The sequence below is a fragment of the Brienomyrus brachyistius genome, chromosome 5 (assembly GCF_023856365.1).
Source record: "Brienomyrus brachyistius isolate T26 chromosome 5, BBRACH_0.4, whole genome shotgun sequence".
In the NCBI taxonomy this organism is placed as follows: Eukaryota; Metazoa; Chordata; class Actinopteri; order Osteoglossiformes; family Mormyridae; genus Brienomyrus; species Brienomyrus brachyistius.
Genome location: NC_064537.1, coordinates 4,637,991 through 4,656,731, shown reverse-complemented (window position 1 = coordinate 4,656,731; position 18,741 = coordinate 4,637,991). Strand labels below are relative to the sequence as shown.

At 55.0% G+C, this 18,741-nt stretch overlaps 1 protein-coding gene and 1 long non-coding RNA gene across 3 annotated transcripts; both read left to right on the top strand.

The window, feature by feature from the left end:
* Positions 1-383: 383 nt before the first annotated feature.
* usp22 (ubiquitin specific peptidase 22) lies at positions 384-17,540 on the top strand. Its single transcript, XM_049013871.1, has 13 exons — positions 384-850; positions 6,725-6,857; positions 8,859-8,972; positions 10,104-10,205; positions 10,738-10,904; positions 11,693-11,840; positions 12,513-12,618; positions 13,023-13,181; positions 15,128-15,254; positions 15,853-15,944; positions 16,254-16,316; positions 16,951-17,100; positions 17,364-17,540. Exons 1-13 carry the CDS (start codon positions 731-733, stop codon positions 17,404-17,406), a joined length of 1,524 nt encoding a protein of 507 aa, XP_048869828.1. The 5' UTR covers positions 384-730; the 3' UTR covers positions 17,407-17,540.
* LOC125742161 (uncharacterized) lies at positions 13,575-14,098 on the top strand. Of its 2 annotated transcripts, none has more exons than XR_007398028.1 (3): positions 13,575-13,701; positions 13,858-13,909; positions 14,066-14,098. It is a non-coding gene; the product is annotated as an uncharacterized LOC125742161 (long non-coding RNA). The 2 variants fall into 2 exon arrangements; XR_007398029.1 differs by lacking the exon at positions 13,575-13,701 and adding an exon at positions 13,732-13,805.
* Positions 17,541-18,741: the final 1,201 nt, after the last annotated feature.

Genomic DNA, 18,741 nt, shown 5'->3' with positions numbered 1-18,741 from the left:
GGTACTGATAACCAAAAGCTGTTAATAAAGAGTAACGCAAACACTTTTAAGTTTAAGTTCGTCAAGCTTATCAGGTTGTGAGCTGCGAGCCAAAATAATCAACGATTAATAGCTCCCCACAGACTAGGAACTTAGTGTGGGAGGGCGGAAACTTTTTTTTCTTTGAATGGCACTACCAAAGACATATAAAAGAGCTCGTTTCGCGTTTATTATATAACCAATTGGAGCGTTCAGATTAACAGTTCCGCCTTGTAATGAAAAACAGCGTCTGGGAGAGCCAATCGAGTCTAAGTTTATAGCGTGGAGGGCGGGTTCTTTGCGGGAATTGACACTCGCTTGGGCCTATGGGAGGCGAGCGCCGCTCTGCCTCGTCCTACCAAGACAGGCGAGAGGTGGGGCTTAACGACGCTCGCCGTGGTTCTGTTAAAACCTATTGCCGACCATTAAAAGAATCGGGAGTAGGAGTCTTGGACAATTCTCGAGTAAAGGAGCCAGCGGTATAAGGCAACTGGGGGCATAAGTGAGGGGAGGGGGCGCGCAGCCACTACAAACAGCGACGGGCCAATTAGCTTGATGTTAGCCCTGCATGGATCCTACGCCGCCTGGCTCCGGGGCTAGCGGCTGCGCTGGCTAAATCGGAGCGTATCTGGCCGTGTGAAAAAGCCTCTGGTTTCCCCCCCCAGGCACGTTTGATCGCGTCTTTTTGAAAACGTTGCATGTCGCTCCCGTCATGAGTCCGGCCGGCTGCGCCCACGTGAGCGGCTTTAAGGTGGAGAACTGGAAGCAGAACCTGCGGGTCATATACCAGTGCTTTGTGTGGAGCGGGACTGCCGAAACCAGGAAACGCAAGGTAACAAAAAACAACAAGACACCAAACCACACCAGCGGCTACCTTCACGCAGGTCCCGGAGCTACTGCAGGGCAGTTACATCCGCACCACCGGCACCATCGGTCAGCTAGCGCCGCGCAGACATGAAGGCGGTGGACCTTTGGTGTGCGTGCAATGAAATATCACCCTCGGACAGCCTGAAAGACGCGGATCTGCAGCGTTGCACTGAGCGTCCGATGAGAGACGCTGGCGATTAAAAAATTGGGGGCCGGTACGGGGTGGGGGCGTGTGAATGGGAAGGTGGCTTGGTCGCGCAATGGGTGACAAGCTGTGTGACCCAGACGCACCATGCAGGCGTCCCGTTATCCTTGTGTTTGTATCCGCTGTAGACACGTTGGTAGTAAAATTGGGTGGAGGTGGGTGGGCGGGGGCGGAGGGGGGGATTGGCACTCGCGAGCGGTGCTGAGACGGTCGGCTTTTGGCTTTGTTGTATGCTGGGAGTCCAAATGCATGGAGCAGCACCCCCTTCCCGCGTTGCCTGTCCCCCCCTCCCTGTTCACGCGGTCGCATGTTTTCTGCGGCGTTTCCCCACTTTCCAGCGTAGTTTCGGTTTCCTTGTCTAGCGCCCGAGCCTAAGTACGGCCGCCGGGTCCCGACAGTTTGATTGGCGGCGAGGAGCGCGCTCCTGTGGTCGTGCCCGCGCCCGCCATCCAGGCCCACCACACACTTTTATGCGTTATAAATTTCATCACTCGGTCTGCTTTCGTCGCCGCCCCCGTGTCAGACAATACGAGATGATATGTACATAAGCTGTAACGACTGTAATATACAATCAGCAGCTGTTCGACACACTGTCGGCTTTTTGAATTCATTATTATTATTATTATTAAGTAGTATTATTTATTACAAACACCAGCGGTACTGGGTCACACGGACTACACCCTGCTGATCTCCCAAAAGGACGATGAGCTCACCGTACGGACGGGAATCCGCAGTGCTTTACGACTCCCAGTCTCTAGCCTGACGCTTGTTACTGACAGCACAGTTTGTCCCGTTTAATTTTTCTCGCACCCGCCATTGAATCCGCCTTACCCTCCACTCATTCCCGTTTCCTCACACTCTTGCCACCTACTCGCGCCTGCGATCCGCGTTTTCATTATAGCTCCCTGTTACCTGTTGGCTTAGTGATTCTCTGCCATCAGTCCTGGATCTATTACGCATTTATTTACCTTTTTCTTGTGTAAGGAATGACACGTTCCTTTGTGTCACCTGTTTTAATTGGTGATGCACCAGTTTGCCATTATCTTTGATTCTCTGCTGTGCTCCTGTAAAATTTATAGCCAAGGATGTCTGACAAAGGCTGAGGGGCCCTGGTTGATTCTCTAGGCAGTAAATATGTGCTGGTCTTTGTGAGAGATCCGGAGAGCCTCTCCTGTCATCATCCTGAGCTGACACGTATGAATCGGCCTTCAGTAACATTGTGCTGGTGGAGGCTCTTTACAGGATAGTTACACGACCTGCCGTGCTGCCGGGGGTCAGTTCTGTAATGATTTACCGGTCAAGTGATGTTTTTAAATCTATGCGGTCTTTTACGTTTTGTACAGCTGGCTCTTATTCCTGTTAAGGCCAGTGGAGGTGGTTTGGGCTTTTAAATGGCAGTCTTCTGATTAAAAGGTTCCTGTGAAGCACCATAGCCACCCCCCCCCCCCCCCCTCGTCGCAGACCTGTGATATGGATCGTTGAGGCGTTTTCTGTCACTGGAGTGGTGTTGACATGCAGGTGACCGCAGGTGGAGCCTGTCCTCCTTGCCAGGTCACCAGTTGGGTCTGGTTTCTCTGCTCAACCGGCTCCCAGTTATGTCTGGTTCCCTCTCCTCTGGGTGCACGGCCGCTGCGGCAGTGCTGCGCAACAGAACCAGGTCACCGGGGGCCGGGGGGGAGGGGAGGCTGTGACCATTAAGTTGCCGGGGAGGAGAGCATCCTGGTGAAATGGTTGCATTTGTGTGGGTACATGCTGGTCGGATCCTGCCGGTACCCCAGGGAGTACTACATGTCTGCTACATGTCTGGGTTTTATGTGAAACAACACCCCCCCCCCCCCCCACCACAGAGCACCAAAATAACCCCTCCCTCGGGGTTAATATTTTATCATTCATATTTTGGTGAATATGTAGCTGTAGCAACTCACCTATTCTTTATTCCCTCTGGTCGTGAGCCTAGCGCCCCCTCCTGTGACGTGACTGCGCCTCTCCATCACAGCCGGCCGCCTGTCTCTGTGCACGGAGCCGCATTCCGAAATCCAGGCCTTTGTGTGCGGGCTAGACAAAAACAAAAAAGGCCTCTTAAAAACACTGCCATTGTTGCGAGACGGGATTACTGTGGTTTAGCCCCGACCCACAATGCCGTTGAATTCTTTTATTTTTTTTCTCACTTGTCTTGTGGTGGAACAGAACGCAGGGTGGGGTTGGCGGTTCTGGGTGAGCCGTGGCCAGAGGGATCCCGGAGATACTTGCTGACTCCAGAGGCCCATGGGGCATGTGGATGCCGGAATCCTTGTTTTTCGTAGAATGTGGATTTTGGAGGTTTGCGGATATCATTTCCGTCTTTTTGGCCTGAGTGGTGCAGTGGCAACTTTCCGCACCCTCCAGTATGCATTCTTGCAGTACCCACAGTTCACCTGCTGGTGGATTCTGGGAGCGAGCAGCCGCAGTGGTTGGGGGACGGGGGAGGGGCGATTTTGGGGGTATAGTTATGACTTCAGAAAAAGTAAAGATTGTCCAGCATTTGTTTATCTTACCTTGTTGGACTGGAATTGGGCTGGGCCCGCTTGCCATTATAGCTGTGCTGGTATGATGTCACACACGGATCCCCTCAGGCTCCGCCCACAGCTCTGGTCCTTTAGCTCGTCCCTGTCCTCGTTTCCATGGCAGCATTTCAGAGACCACAGCACCTCGTTCTTGACTCCGCCCTTGCTCTCCTCCTTCTGTTTATTTTTGTGTTCGCTATTCGGGGTAAAGCGGGTTCAGGTTTGAGTGCGGCGGCCGAGATCAGTTAAATAAGTGCTATAATAAATAATAAACGATTGTTCGTCCTTGACCTCAGGAGGCTGGGAAGAGTATCAGAATATCTCCTGTGCCGTGGTTCTGTAAGGGGTAGATGGGTGCAGCCGTGGGGGCCCATGGGGACAGCTGGGGGGGGCGAGTAGCTAGGGTGTTCAGACTGTCAGAGGTGGCAGGTGTTGGCCAGGCAGTCTCTGCCAGTGATTGGCCGCACCTGGGTCCAGCTACATGAGAGGGGCCGGCTGCGCAGTTTTGTTTGCACCCCCTGTCTGTCTGCGCAGCCTGAGCATTGCGCCCGACTGCACCTTGCTGTGTCTACAGATCAAGAGCACCGTTGTCATAGAAACGCTGCCATTGTCATTTGGTTTGGTCCAATTTCAGGGAACCGATCTTTTGTATCTTATAAGGGTTACATGAGGGCCTGTCTGCAGTCGAGGGGTGTAAGTGTGGGTATGTGTTTGGGGGGTGGTGTGTTGGATGGTCCTCGGGGCTTGCATGTCTATGTGGCCCGTGTGCCGTGTTTTATTTATTAGTGATTTGCCGACTGAGCACGGCGGCGTGCTGGTGGTCCTTCGTGGCTGTTCACACCGTCGGTGGGGTGTCACAAAACGAGGGGGTGGGGCTCCATCCTCTGGCTTCTGAACGCCGCCTTTCAGGATCGATGTTTGGGAGCGGCTCTCTCCGCACACACCACGCACACACCACACACACACCACGCACACACCACACACACACCACGCACACACACCACACACACACCACACACACACCACGCACACACCACACACACACCACGCACACACACCACGCACACACCACACACACACCACGCACACACACCACACACACACCACACACACACCACACACACACCACGCACACACACCACACACACACCACACACACACCACACACACACCACACACACACCACGCACACACACCACACACACACCACACACACACCACACACACACTAAGAAACTCCCTGAGGTACCCACCCCCCCCCACCACCACCACCACCCCGCTGCATGAAACGCTGCCGTGAGTGGTCCATTTGATGAAGCGTGTCTGGGCAGCCACAAGGCTGCGAGGGTGATGTCCCCTTCGGCCACCAGCGGGACCCCCCCCTCCGCGTTTATGGGTCGTAATGCGGCGTGAGGCTGATTGTGCTCCTGTTACATCACTTAGCCGCTCTGGGGGGGAGGGGGGGGGCTTTGCCGCAGCTTTGTGTGTGTGCTTGGAGGCTGAAGTCAGGCCTTGAATGAGCACAGTGTGGGTGAGAGCCCCCCCACCTGTGAACTGTCTGTCTGTCTGTATGACCCTTTAAGAGGTTCATTCCGGCATCTTGCCTCATTTCCTCCCCCTCTGTGGCATCTTTGAGCTCCTCTGCCATGTCGTGTGGGGGGGAGGTGCAGGTGCGGGGGTCTGGACAGGAAATGCCCGCTGGTCGGCGTGTGTCTGTGCCCGTGTGTGTCTGTGCCCGTGTGTGTCTGTGCCCGTGTGTGAGAGACGGACACACAGTGGCTCTTTGACTCGCGTGCTGCTTCTCTGCAGCTTGATTCAATCCCCGCTGGTGCCCCCACCTCGCTCCTGGCTGCCCCCACCTCGCTCCTGGCTGCCCCCACCTCGCTCCTGGCTGCCCCCGCCCACGCGCACCTACACAACCTCACAAGCACACGCTCCCCATTCCCCTCCTCCCCTTATTACCTGACTCTCTCTGCACGCATGCCCTCTTTCTCTCATTCTGTTCTTCATGCTGCCTCACTCCTGTCCTGGTGATGCTGCCCCCTTCGCTTCGTGTCACCTGTGCCCGAGTCAGTCAGGATATGGAGGTTGTGGGGGGGGGTTTGTCGTGATGTGTGGTGCGGCAGAATGCACTTCTCCCCCCGATGGACCCCTCGGGACTCTGCTGTCGGGACACCTGAAGCAGTTGTGATAGTGTGTCTGTCGCCATGTTATCCAGTGAGGCTTTGGGTGCTAATCACCATACCGGCCCCCAAGCCTCTGCCCTTGTCTGCAGTGGTGTTCTGCAAAGATGCAGTTAGATTAATCAATTATAGAAGGGGGTGGGACGGGGGGGGGTGCTACGTGACTCCCTGCTTATGTAATATTTTTGTCCGGTTCGTCCCTGGCACGTCGCGGTCGGCATGCGCTCACTGGCGAGGGCCCGGGCACAGACGCCGGGCTGCGTGTGTGATGTTCCTCCGCAGCCAGGGAGCTGAGGAATGCATGCGAGAAGCTGCCGCCTCTTGTTGCCTTGGAAACAGGCACATGGGCAGGGTGCCCCCTCCCCCCACCTGGGAGGGATGGAGAAGTATGAGGAATTTTATTCTTTACATTTTCTTAAAGGGGCAGGATTGGAGCCGGAGTTCCGTGCGAGATTGTTCCAAGGTCCCTGTCAGTGTTGAAGTGCGGCTTCCTGGCCTCTGCGCTCTGCTGTGCTTCTGTCCCATGTCGCTCCCCCCTCGCATGTCCTCAGGTGTATGTGTGCAAAACGACCAAGCAGATTAAACCGGAGCTGAGAGTACAGCCTGCGCCCTCCTAACTGCATATACTTGGCTGTCCATCTATCAGACAGACTCCCCTCCCTTTCTGAAATCCCGAATCCTGTGTGTATAAAACGCGTAAAATCACGCATCATGTGGGTCACATAAACATCATCCACTCCGTCCCGTAGTTCTCTAGCCTTCAAAGCTCCTAATCTTTGGCCAAGGAGGAAAATTTTGACAGGGTCTTTGAGACATGTTGAGGACAAAGCCTGCCACGGCCTCTCAATCGCTGCCTTCGCTTTCTTCTGTCAGCCTAACCTCCTGTGCCTCTCTGTCGCCCCCTGCAGGCCAAATCATGCATCTGCCACATGTGTGGCGCTCACCTGAACCGGTTGCACTCCTGCCTGTACTGCGTGTTCTTCGGCTGCTTCACAAAGAAGCACATCCACGAGCACGCCAAGAGCAAGAGGCACAATCTGGGTAAGGGGGCACGGGCTGGGTGGGGTCATGGTGCACTGACCATTGGGAAGGTTACCTGCAAATTCGTGGTGCTCAAATTAGAGATGGTGGCGATGTTATACACTCATGTGAAGTGCTCACAGAACGTCTTCGCGCTTATTGATTATGTAAAAATGTTGCAAATTTGTGCGCTCTGCTTAGTGACACCATGTGACCACACTAAAGCGTTATGGTCAGTAAAGCGTAAGAATATACACACACACACACACACACATGCACAGGCTGGTGCCGAGTGTTTCTGCAAACTTACTGATGAGTCACTGGAAAGCCGGATTTATCCTGGCCAGCCGGCTGCTCCCTCTCCCGGATCCTTCCCGGCCGCCTGCTCGCTCTCCCGGACCCTTCCCGGCCGCCTGCTCGCTCTCCCGGACCCTTCCCGGCCGCCTGCTCGCTCTCCCGGACCCTTCCCGGCCGCCTGCTCGCTCTCCCGTACCCTTCCCGGCCGCCTGCTCCCTCTCCCGGACCCTTCCCGGCCGCCTGCTCCCTCTCCCGGACCCTTCCCGGCCGCCTGCTCCCTCTCCCGGACCCTTCCCGGCCGCCTGCTCCCTCTCCCGGATCCTTCCCGGCCGCCTGCTCCCTCTCCCGGATCCTTCCCGGCCGCCTGCTCGCTCTCCCGGATCCTTCCCGGCCGCCTGCTCGCTCTCCCGGACCCTTCCCGGCCGCCTGCTCGCTCTCCCGGATCCTTCCCGGCCGCCTGCTCGCTCTCCCGGATCCTTCCCGGCCGCCTGCTCCCTCTCCCGGATCCTTCCCGGCCGCCTGCTCCCTCTCCCGGACCCTTCCCGGCCGCCTGCTCCCTCTCCTACTCTCCTAGCTTGCTGATGCCAAGGCTGTAATTGTTGCCTTAATCCGCAGGGCCGGGCAAGGCGAGCCCCTTTGAGAAGATATTAAGGGGCCCTGGATTCATATGTAGCTGCACAGGAAGCACATGTGTCTAAGAGATGAGATTGAAAAGTGCAGCTGGTTACTAGAGCTCCCCCTGTCTGAGCCACAGCAAACTGAGCACGAGGGTGAGGGTGGGGGTGTCACACCAAAACCTGCAGGCCTAATTAGCGTCTGTTTGCTATGTTCCTGCTGTTTGTTTCTGTGTAAACACACCCAGGGGCTGAATTTCGATCCAGGCGCCATATGAAGGCGAACCCAAGCTTACGGTCGGGTGGCAAATGTCCCCTGACACACGCACACACACACACACAGCGTGCCATGTTTGGTCTTCAGCCCCCAGAGGTTAATTTAACATTTAATTAGTTTGCAGACTGAGCAGGAATTTTGCAGAGGGAGCGGGAGCAGAAATTGCATTTAAAAAATCTCTATAAATCCCCTGGAATGTGTCGTCTTTGCTGGTCCTGGTTTGTTATTTTAGCCACAGACCAGGTGCCGTAATTCTTATTGTTGCTCGTGGTTGCCGTGGTGACCGAAACGCTCGTTTCCTTCCCCCCTTGACCTCGACACTTGCCCTTCTAGTGGGCGTCGCTCGCTCGGTCCCCCTCAGAAACCTCTCGGATGACTGTTCTTGCCTGCCGTCGACCTCCTGTCCAATCATCTGGCCCTAAGTCCAGAGGGTGGAGAACAGTGGAACTTGAAGTCAAATGTGATGACTGACTCACTCCCAGCAAACGCTGGAGGCTCGCTTAGCATTACGACGGCGGCCATCCGTACCCGAGCCCAGGTTGTCATGGGAATTGGAGGCACGCCCACAACACTGGCCTTTTGGTGGCAGTTAGTGCGTGTGGATGGTGCTCTAATGTGATTGGCCCTGGCGCGCCCAATTGGGATTTGACTCTGGCCTTGTACCGCCGCCTAGTGCTGCCTGTCTAGCATGGTTTTTGGGGTGATAAATATGGATGCTGGGATAACAGTCCTGATACCTGCGGGCCAGCAGCTGGTGTGACTGATGCTTTTGGCTTTAACCTCCTCTCTCTCTCTCTCTCTCTCTCTCTCTCTCTCTCGCTCTCTCTCTCACAGCTATAGACCTGCTGTATGGGGGCATCTATTGTTTCATGTGCCAAGACTACATATATGACAAAGACATGGAGCAGATCGCCAAAGAGGAGCAGAGGAAAGCCTGGAAGCTGCAAGGTAGGCCTCCCCCTGGGGCTTCTGGGCCAAGGCCCCTGCCAAAAGGCCTGCTGTCAGTCAGCAGGCCGGCTGAAACCAGCAGGAACCGGCTGGGTGACTGTGCAGTGCAGTCCAGCCTGCCGTGGAGGTCGCAGCCTCCTTGCTGGGTGCTGCTGGGATATTCAGGGGGGGCAGCCTGAAAGAGCCTCTGCTTTTATGTCTTAGAGGATTGTAGGTGGTGTGGGGCAGGAGACCAGGGTAAATTCATTTACATTCTGTGATGTAATGGACTTGTTAAGGACAAACGGCTATTATGGCCACGGGGCACCAGTCTGCCCTGTAAGCGCAGCTGTTTCTCACACTGATATCTGTCCTAAGTCAGTCAAGCTAAAATCTACCACTGGATGCTCAAACTGTGCTGTGGCCCCCTGGGGGCACGCAGAGGAATTGCAGCACTAACTAATAAGCTGAGCTTCAATGTCTGCGGTACTTATGTATGATATGCGGGCAGCGACCCGCCGCCGTGTATCGGCTCGTCATGTATCGCCGGGCTGCGGTCACGTGACGGTCGGCCTCCGCCTGTTCGCCGTAAACGTCCCGCTGGTGTCTGTCAGTTGGGGACGGTGAGCAGCAGCCGTACGCGCTTCCCCAGAATGAATTCCCGAATTTGGATCGGAAGAGTTGGGAAAAACACAGCCGCATTGTCAGTGTGGATTCGGAACCAGGCCCAAATCCAAGCTGTGCCCAAACAATCGGAATCGATGGAGCCGCACGAACAAGGCCGCTGGAAATTTTTGTTTCCGCGGCTTCCTACGCGTGGAGACGCCATGACGACGTAAACGTGTAGAGAATAAAAATAAGACGAGCTTCTCAAAACAGCTGGGTCAGTTATCAAAATGTAAGCCCTGTCTTGGCTGACGCACGCATGTTTGTGTTGTGCCTCCATCCAGTTTTTAAATGACATTTTATAATTTATTGGGGTTGAATCCAGTTTTCGCTAAGACACCCTTTCGACCATCATTCACGATGTTGCCCAGTCAGGCCCGCCCCATGCTTTCTGATTGGCCAGTCGGCTGCCCTGTCCCCGCCCCAGCGTGTGCTCTTTGGCCAGCCTCTCTGTCTCAGGATCTCTCTCTGCTGTTGGCCTCGCAGGCATAGGGGAGCGATACACCACGTGGGAACCAACGAAGCGCGAGCTGGAGCTGCTACGTCACAATCCCAAACGGAGGAGAATAACTACAAACTGCACAATCGGTAAAGCCAGGGCTAGCCTGCGACCCACCCTCGCTAATGGCTGGGTGACGTCATGCTAAGTGCTGCCGCCTTACCCTTCTGTGACAGCTTAGCATCCCTGCTAGCCACTAGCAGTCCGCTAAATGCTAGGTAGCCCACTGTATGCTAGTTAGCCTGCTAAGTGCTAACATATTGCTAGCCCCCCATGTGCTAACCTCGCTCGCTCTTCACATGGCTGTGCACTGCCTGGGCTGCAGGTCAGTGAAGGTTCCCTCAGTCACTGGCATCCCCAGCATGCCTTTCCCACTCCCCACGGTAGCAGCACCGGCCGCTGGCCCCGCTCCCAGCCTCTTGCTCCACTCCGCCTGTACCGTTTACCCCCCTGCAGGGGGTGTCTCTCTGAGCCTGGACAGGCCAGGCTTGGCCGAGAGCAAGATGGCGCGAGCCGTCGTGTGCAGTGAAGACTGCCCGTGTGCCGGCCTGTCTGTTCGAGGCGCGGTGTGATGTCAGCAGGGCCGGAATGTAAGACCCTGACCTCTGATCCCTTACCCAGGGCTGCGGGGTTTGATAAACCTGGGCAACACGTGCTTCATGAACTGCATCGTACAGGCGCTCACGCACACGCCGCTGCTGCGAGACTTCTTCCTCTCTGACCGGCACAAATGCGAGATGAAGCCCAACTCCTGCCTGGTGTGTGAGATGTCCCAGCTCTTCCAGGAGGTGAGTTCCCCGCGTCTGGGGGGCGGAGCCAGGGGCCACATCTGTGGGCGGAGCCAGGGGCCAGATCTGGGGGCGGAGCCAGGGGCCGGGGCTCCACCCTGGAGGCCTGTGATGTTTTGAGGAATGTGAAAGCCATATCGGCCTCATGCTCATGCGTTTATGCTGCAAACGCTCCCTTATGTATCTGACATATATTTGCTATTTTAGCTTGTTAGTATGACTGTAAACAGCTATACTAATATTTTGAGAGCGTGACAAAGTCTGGAATTAGGTTGAAGATTGGAAGTGCATCTCTGTAAGCTGCCCGGACCCTCACACAAGGCGTCTGTTCGAGTCTAATTACTGGCTAATTACAGGACAGCCTGCATGGCAGCCGGGCCCTGAACCAGCCAGCCCTCATTCTCATTGGTCAAGGCTATGAACAGGGCGGGGCTCTGGACGCATTTTACTGATGGATATAGTGAGTCGAGGACATGCTGAGTGTGGGTGTGATACCCCCCCCCCCCCCCCAATTAGGGATTTTAATTAGCCTGCCGTTTTGATGCAAACTGATTTCCATGCTGTGCAAAGTTTATCTCGCACACACTGACCCTCCCCAAGGGAGACTGAGATGGAGCCCGTCAAAGCCCCCCGCCCACCCCCCCAGCCCCGTCCTTCCTCCTCTCCTCCGGAGCTGTGATACCCATATGCCTTTGGCGACCTGCCAGCTCCTGACCCGCCTGCAGGTGGCACCGCTAGAGGAGGGGAGGGGAGGTATAATCACTCATCTCCCCGCCTGCCTCCCCCAGTTCTACTCGGGCCACCGCTCCCCCCACATTCCCTTCCGCCTGCTACACCTGGTGTGGACGCACGCGCGCCACCTGGCTGGCTACGAGCAGCAGGACGCCCACGAGTTCCTCATCGCGGCGCTCGATGTGCTGCACCGGCATTGCAAAGGTAGGGGGAGGGGCTGTGTATGGGGATGGGGGGTGTGACCAAGCAAGGGGTTGGGTTATAAAGTGGATGGAGTTTAGTGGGGGGGGGGTGAGGCTTGTTGAAGCCGTGGTGGATTGTAGCAGTGTGGGAGGGGATGATGTAAGCACCATGCCGCAGCAGGGGGGCGAGATGGAGACCATGTGGGAAGAGACTTGGTATCTATAGCAACCAGAAAGTTTCTGCATTCTTTTTTCATTCTGCGCTGAGCACATCGGCCACTAGGGGGCGCCACTTGTAGCCCAGATTGCCGACGTCATCCTGGCTGCATCCTCCTCTGCATACAGCTGCACGGGAGCTGATTGGGTTTAGGGGAGGAGCGGAGCGTGGAGCTCTGTTTCTCGTAGACAGCGGGAACACCTCTGTCCCGTTTTGGGAGCATTGTAACACCCGGGGTACCCCTTCCGATCTCCCCGAGCCTCGCACCCGAGATGCGAGGGGGGAGAGACATGAGACACTGGTGTTGCTGCTTGTTGCCGTGCCGATTAGAGCCCTTAACGCGGGTGCTGATGATGCGAGCCGGTGGGTCCCCCCTCCGTGCTCGCGGGCGTCTCTCTCCAAGCTGTGCTTTTCAGTTACACTCTCTCACTGTCTGTCTGTCCCCCCCCCGCCTCGGCCCCGCCTACGGTCACCAAGGCGACGACAACGGGAAGAAGGCCAACAACCCGAACCACTGCAACTGCATCATCGACCAAATCTTCACAGGCGGCCTGCAGTCCGACGTCACCTGCCAAGTCTGCCAGTAAGCTTTGCACGTGTGTGTGTGTGTGTGTGTGTGTGTGTGTGTGTGTGTGTGTGTGTGTGTGTGTGTGTGTGTGTGTGTGTGTGTGTGTGTGTGTGTGTGTGTGTGTGTGTGTGTGTGTGTGTGCATGTCCTCGTGCTCGTGGCCGCACGCTGGCGGTCCCTGTCATGCCACGGGGCAGAGCCCCACCCTGTCCCCCTGCTGCCTCCCTTCCCCCATGAGGTTCTCTCCATGGCTGCCAGCTGTCTGTCACGCTGCTCTCGCCTGCTGCAGCCTCTCCTGCTTGCCCTGTCATTCTGACTCTATGGCTCCCTCTTGTGGTTAATCTGTGCTTGTATTTCTACTTTATTTTTGGCTCAGAAAAAGTTAGCCTGAAACTGACACCTTCTTCTCTCTCTGCCCAGTGGTGTTTCCACGACGATAGACCCCTTCTGGGACATCAGTTTGGACCTGCCTGGTTCTTCCACACCTTTCTGGCCCCTGAGCCCTGGCAGCGACAGTGGTGTGGTCAACGGGGAGAACCAGGTCTCAGGGGCAACCACTCTTACAGACTGTCTGCGAAGGTACTGCCACTGTTCTTTGTCACATCCCGTCCCCGTCAGACTGTCTGTGGAGGTACTGCCGCTGTTCTTTGTCACATCCCGTCCCCGTCAGACTGTCTGTGGAGGTACTGCCACTGTTCTTTGTCACATCCCGTCCCCGTCAGACTGTCTGTGGAGGTACTGCCACTGTTCTTTGTCACATCCCGTCCCTGTCAGAGTGTCTGTGGAGGTAGTGCCGCTGTTCTTTGTCACATCCCGTCCCCGTCAGACTGTCTGCGAAGGTAATGCCGCTGTTCTTTGTCACGTCCCGTCCCTGTCAGACTGTCTGCGGAGGTACTGCCGCTGTTCTTTGTCACGTCCCGTCCCCGTCAGACTGTCTGCGGAGGTAGTGCCACTGTTCTTTGTCACGTCCCGTCCCCGTCAGACTGTCTGCGGAGGTAATGCCGCTGTTCTTTGTCACGTCCCGTCCCCGTCAGACTGTCTGCGGAGGTACTGCCGCTGTTCTTTGTCACGTCCCGTCCCCGTCAGACTGTCTGCGGAGGTACTGCCTCTGTTCTTTGTCACGTCCCGTCCCCGTCAGACTGTCTGCGGAGGTACTGCCGCTGTTCTTTGTCACGTCCCGTCCCCGTCAGACTGTCTGCGGAGGTAGTGCCACTGTTCTTTGTCACGTCCCGTCCCCGTCAGACTGTCTGCGGAGGTAGTGCCGCTGTTCTTTGTCACGTCCCGTCCCCGTCAGACTGTCTGCGGAGGTAATGCCGCTGTTCTTTGTCACGTCCCGTCCCCGTCAGACTGTCTGCGGAGGTAGTGCCACTGTTCTTTGTCACGTCCCGTCCCCGTCAGACTGTCTGCGGAGGTACTGCCACTGTTCTTTGTCACGTCCCGTCCCCGTCAGACTGTCTGCGGAGGTACTGCCGCTGTTCTTTGTCACGTCCCGTCCCCGTCAGACTGTCTGCGGAGGTACTGCCGCTGTTCTTTGTCACGTCCCGTCCCCGTCAGACTGTCTGCGGAGGTACTGCCGCTGTTCTTTGTCACGTCCCGTCCCCGTCAGACTGTCTGCGGAGGTACTGCCGCTGTTCTTTGTCACGTCCCGTCCCCTTCAGACTGTTTGGGGGCCCGCCCCTTTGCTGTTAGACTCCATTGGCACGGTGTAAAACCGCCATTCTGTTTTGTGATAATTTTATCTACTCCAATAATTATATAGTCCACAGCTGAATGCTGACAAATTCTCAGAGTTACACAGAATATAAATAAATGATGCTAAATATTTAATTGATCAGTAGTCAAAAAAAGTATATAATTAACTTACGGTATTATTTTACCCAAAAATCCAACATAATGCACACATAATGACAACCGCAGATCCACGTCTCAGAGTCTGGATTGCAGTCGCTGCAGATTGCAGTCGCTGCAGATTGCAGTCGCTGCAGATTGCAGTGACCCATGTGCTTCTTTCATGTTAAATCAGTTTGTACAGTCAGTCATATAACAGCTCTTTCCCAATTCAGATGTTTTCGCAGCATCCGAGCTGAACTCTAATGCTACACGTGCCACTTGTTGGTTGTGGCCGCAGTGACCAACGCCCACTGTGACGTTGTGTGTACTCTCCATCCCTGTCCTATGGGAGGCCCCGCCCCTTTCCAGTTAGATCCACCCTACCCCAGCAGCCTGCCTAGATGGTCCCGCCCCTTTTCTATCAGGCCCGCCCTCTCCCCAGTCAGACTGAGGCCCCTCCCCTGCCTGTTGGTACTGTAATGCAGTGCAGCGTGATGAATGAATCCTCTTTCACCCAGCCTGCTGCTGTCATTTACATTCACGGCAAGTCCGGGCCCCTCGTTAAACATTCATTCTGTGTTTCTTCATAACGAAGACGCGCTAATGGGTGTGTGGGTTCCGGAATCCCTCAGCCCCACATACGCGCAGTCACACGCGCACACACTGCGGCTCTCATTCTGCCCCTCCCCCCACAGGTTCACTCGACCTGAGCACCTGGGGAGCAGTGCCAAAATCAAGTGCAGCGGTTGCCATAGTTACCAGGAGTCCACCAAACAGCTGACGATGAAGAAGCTGCCCATTGTGGCGTGTTTCCACCTCAAAGTGAGTCACCCACAGCGCCTCTTATTCCCTGTGCTCTGCCACCACCCATGTGCCTTTGTCCTTTATATGCTGTTATGCGTTTCAAGGTACAGTCACGTCAGATGCCTTATTCAGAGTTGCAACAGAATTTCCTGACATATGCCTATTGGCTCGTAACACTGCACTTATCACCTTGTTGTCAAGGAATCCACAAGGAATTAAGGTTTTGGACCAAATTAACATTGTAGTGTGTTTCTATATAGGCCCAAGTGCTTTATACCCCCTTCTGGTTACTGGTTCTCCTCCCTTTCACTGTTAGACAGAGGCCACACTCCCTGCTGGTTGTTGGTTCTCCTCCCTTTCACTGTCAGCCAGAGGCTACATCCCCTGTTGGTTGCTGATTTGCCTCCCTTTCGCTGTCAGCCAGAGGCCACAGCCCCTGCTGGTTGTTGGTTCTCCTCCCTTAAACTGTCATCCAAAGGCCACACCCCTTGCTGGTTGCTGGTTCGCCTCCCTTTCGCTATCAGCCAGAGGCCACGCCCCCTGCTGGTCTGTGATATGCCTCCTCCTCTCTGTCGGCACTCCTGTAAAGCTCTCCTCTCTTGCGCCAACCCTGCAGCGGTTCGAGCACTCTGCCAAGCTGCGGAGGAAGATCACCACCTACGTGTCCTTCCCCCTGGAGCTGGACATGACGCCCTTCATGGCCTCCAGGTAAGCCCCGCCCACCACCTTTGCCATATTCTATTCTACTTACACATTTTCTTTTATCTCCTACACAGCCGAGTCCCCGGGGGGGGCGCAGTGCACATGGTCCTGGAAGTGTTTGTAATAGACTTCCTGATGTCCCTCGGGGTGCCGAGTGGGCGGGGCGAGGGAGGCGCCGTGAGGGTGTGTGCAGTGTCAGCTGACTGGAGAATGTGGTCGTGTCGGCATGTTAAGCGATGTGTTGACCGCACACACACAAGGGGCAATGTAGCTGCTAACGGCTTATCCCCCCCCCCCCCCCCCATTTCCTTGCAGTAAGGAAAGTAGGATGAACGGACAGTACCAACAGCCAGTGGACACATTGAACAATGACAACAAGTAAGTTTCCATACCGGTGATGTTCCACTCATTTTTATGTTACATAACTATACATAAATGCAAATATTATTCTGCAGATGTAACGAACCAGCCTCGGCTTTTATTTCAACATTGAAAAGCTTGTCAGGGTTGTGGGGTGTGGGGGTTTGAAACCTATCCCAGACAGTATAGAGCGCAGGTCGAGTGTAAACTCTGGGCAGGGTGGCAGTCCTTGGAAGGGCCCACGCAATGTAGGCGATTTAAAGGTTCATCTAATTCCTAAGTTAACCTAAACTCCATATAACAAAGGTGGGGATTTGGACCCACAATCCTGGAGGTGTGAGGTGACGGTACTGTCCAGAGATAGGGCTGGACTGGAGCTAATAATCGGCTGTAGACTTTTGGCTCCCCTACGATACACTGGGAGAATGCCCAGTATGTCGAACGGCCAGTCCCAGCCTGTCCAGTCAGCCTCCCAGTTACCTGTGGGCTTCAAACCTTACTATTCACCAAGAGTTGTTTGGTCTAAGTAAATTTAAGGGTTCAACATCAGTGTGTCCCCTGGGATTTAAAGCACTAGGCAGCTTAACCAAGATGATTGGGGGGGGGGGGGGGGTCAGTAGCCTGCTCACCCTGCCCTCTGACCCCTGCCCAGGTATTCCCTGTTTGCGGTAGTGAATCACCAGGGTACCTTGGAGAGCGGCCACTACACCACCTTCATCCGGCAGCACAAGGACCAGTGGTTCAAATGTGACGATGCTATCATCACCAAGGCCAGCATCAAGGATGTGCTGGACAGCGAAGGGTGGGTCGGCGTGGCCAGGGGCATGGGGGTGTGCGTGGGGACCTTGAACAGCAAAACATCCTTTATTTGTCAGCTAAAAGCCCAAAGCATTCAACTGTGAAACAGTGACGTTTTGGATACCGGTCATTCCGAGTGGCCCTGCCCCCAAGGACGTGTGTCGCAATTTGATTCGCCGATTCTCAGTGCGTCGCGATTCGATTGGTAGTTTTGTTTCTGAGTGTGTGCCGCCTTTCTGTAGCTGACCTCAGTCCTTCTCTGTGCAGGTACCTGCTGTTTTACCATAAACAGTTCCTGGAGTACGAGTAGCCTGTCGGACGGAGTGGGGGCCTTCTGGTGACGGTCGACACATGAGCTACAGCTGCGCCGGGGAGGAAAGAAAACGTGAACTTTAAAAAAAAAAACAAAAAAAACGACACACAAGCCTACCTGAAACTCTTAGGGATGAGTGTGGGGGGGGGCGTGGGGGAGGAGGGCAGGGGGGAAAATCATGCATAATTTTAAGACAAAAAAATATATCGGCACTGAGCAACTATCTACTTGAGATGATCAGAAAAGGTGGATTAGAGTGTGGATGGGGGGGGCTCAGCGGCACAGGATGGAGGGGGGGTGCGACCTTGAGGAGAGGGGCTGCCCCATTTCCTGGGAAAACAGCAAGGACCGAAGGGGGGACTAATAGGGAAATCTACCCCCTTCCCCGAAAAACAGGAGGGGCATGCATCGCTTTCATCTGATTGGCTGCGGGTCGAGCCAGGGAAGGGCAAAGGGGGTGTCTGCCATTTCCATAGTGACCCATATTTAACCCCCCCACTTCCTGTAATCACCCCGGTTCCCCATGTAGCTCCAGAACATCACACATTTACTGGGTCACGGTGGAAGAACTTCATTTCACATCGTTTTATTCTCACGCAGCGTTCGAGCGCACGGCGCAGGCACCATGGGAATAGTATTACGGACTTTTCAAGAACTTTATTATGAACATTAAATGTCATTATTTGTGAATTTAGTATCAAACAAATGTATGTATCTAGTACATCTATTTTTTAAGGAGAATCCTCGGTCAGGGGCTTGCGGGGATGGGGGCGGGGGGGTAGACAGACTGGGGTGGGACTCGAACCCCCAACTCTGTCCCTGTCGTCTCGTCTTCTGTTGTTCTCATCTCTTCGGTTGAGGGCGGGGATATCTATATTTTTTTAGGACTCATTGAGAAAATAATTCCTGTTTACAGTTTCCCATGGCCCCCGCCCTGCCCCCCACCCCCATGACTGGCCTTCTCCACATCTGTATGCTTTATTCTCCTACTCGGTTGTGTTGCGATGCTGTTCTTGCTGAGGATGCGGTGGAAAGGATGTCGTTGTCATTGTCGCAGTTTTTTACTTTTGTGGAGCCCTATGTCATGCTGAAATGAACTCGCTCGTTTGTGAGAGAGACCCAGACGGCTGCTCTGTTCATTGCGGTTTGGGTGGGGGGGGGTTATTATGGGAGGTGTCTGCGGCTGCACTCGGTGTCGTCACTGCAGGAAAGCTGTGATTAGAGCGTTAAATTGGAATCAGCCCATCTTGAACCCCTTTCCCCCTCTTTCTCTGTTGTGCGACTTGGAGCCGGGGATTTTGGGAAAGTGGATGTACTGTGATGCAGCTACAT

Excerpts from the sequence above, each read along its gene's own strand:
- usp22 (XM_049013871.1), top strand. The coding sequence starts at position 731 with ATGAGTCCGGCCGGCTGCGCCCACGTGAGCGGCTTTAAGGTGGAGAAC. Across the intron at positions 851-6,724 it reads CCGAAACCAGGAAACGCAAG|GCCAAATCATGCATCTGCCA; the intron begins GTAACAAAAAAC and ends CGCCCCCTGCAG. Across the intron at positions 15,945-16,253 it reads ACGCCCTTCATGGCCTCCAG|TAAGGAAAGTAGGATGAACG; the intron begins GTAAGCCCCGCC and ends ATTTCCTTGCAG.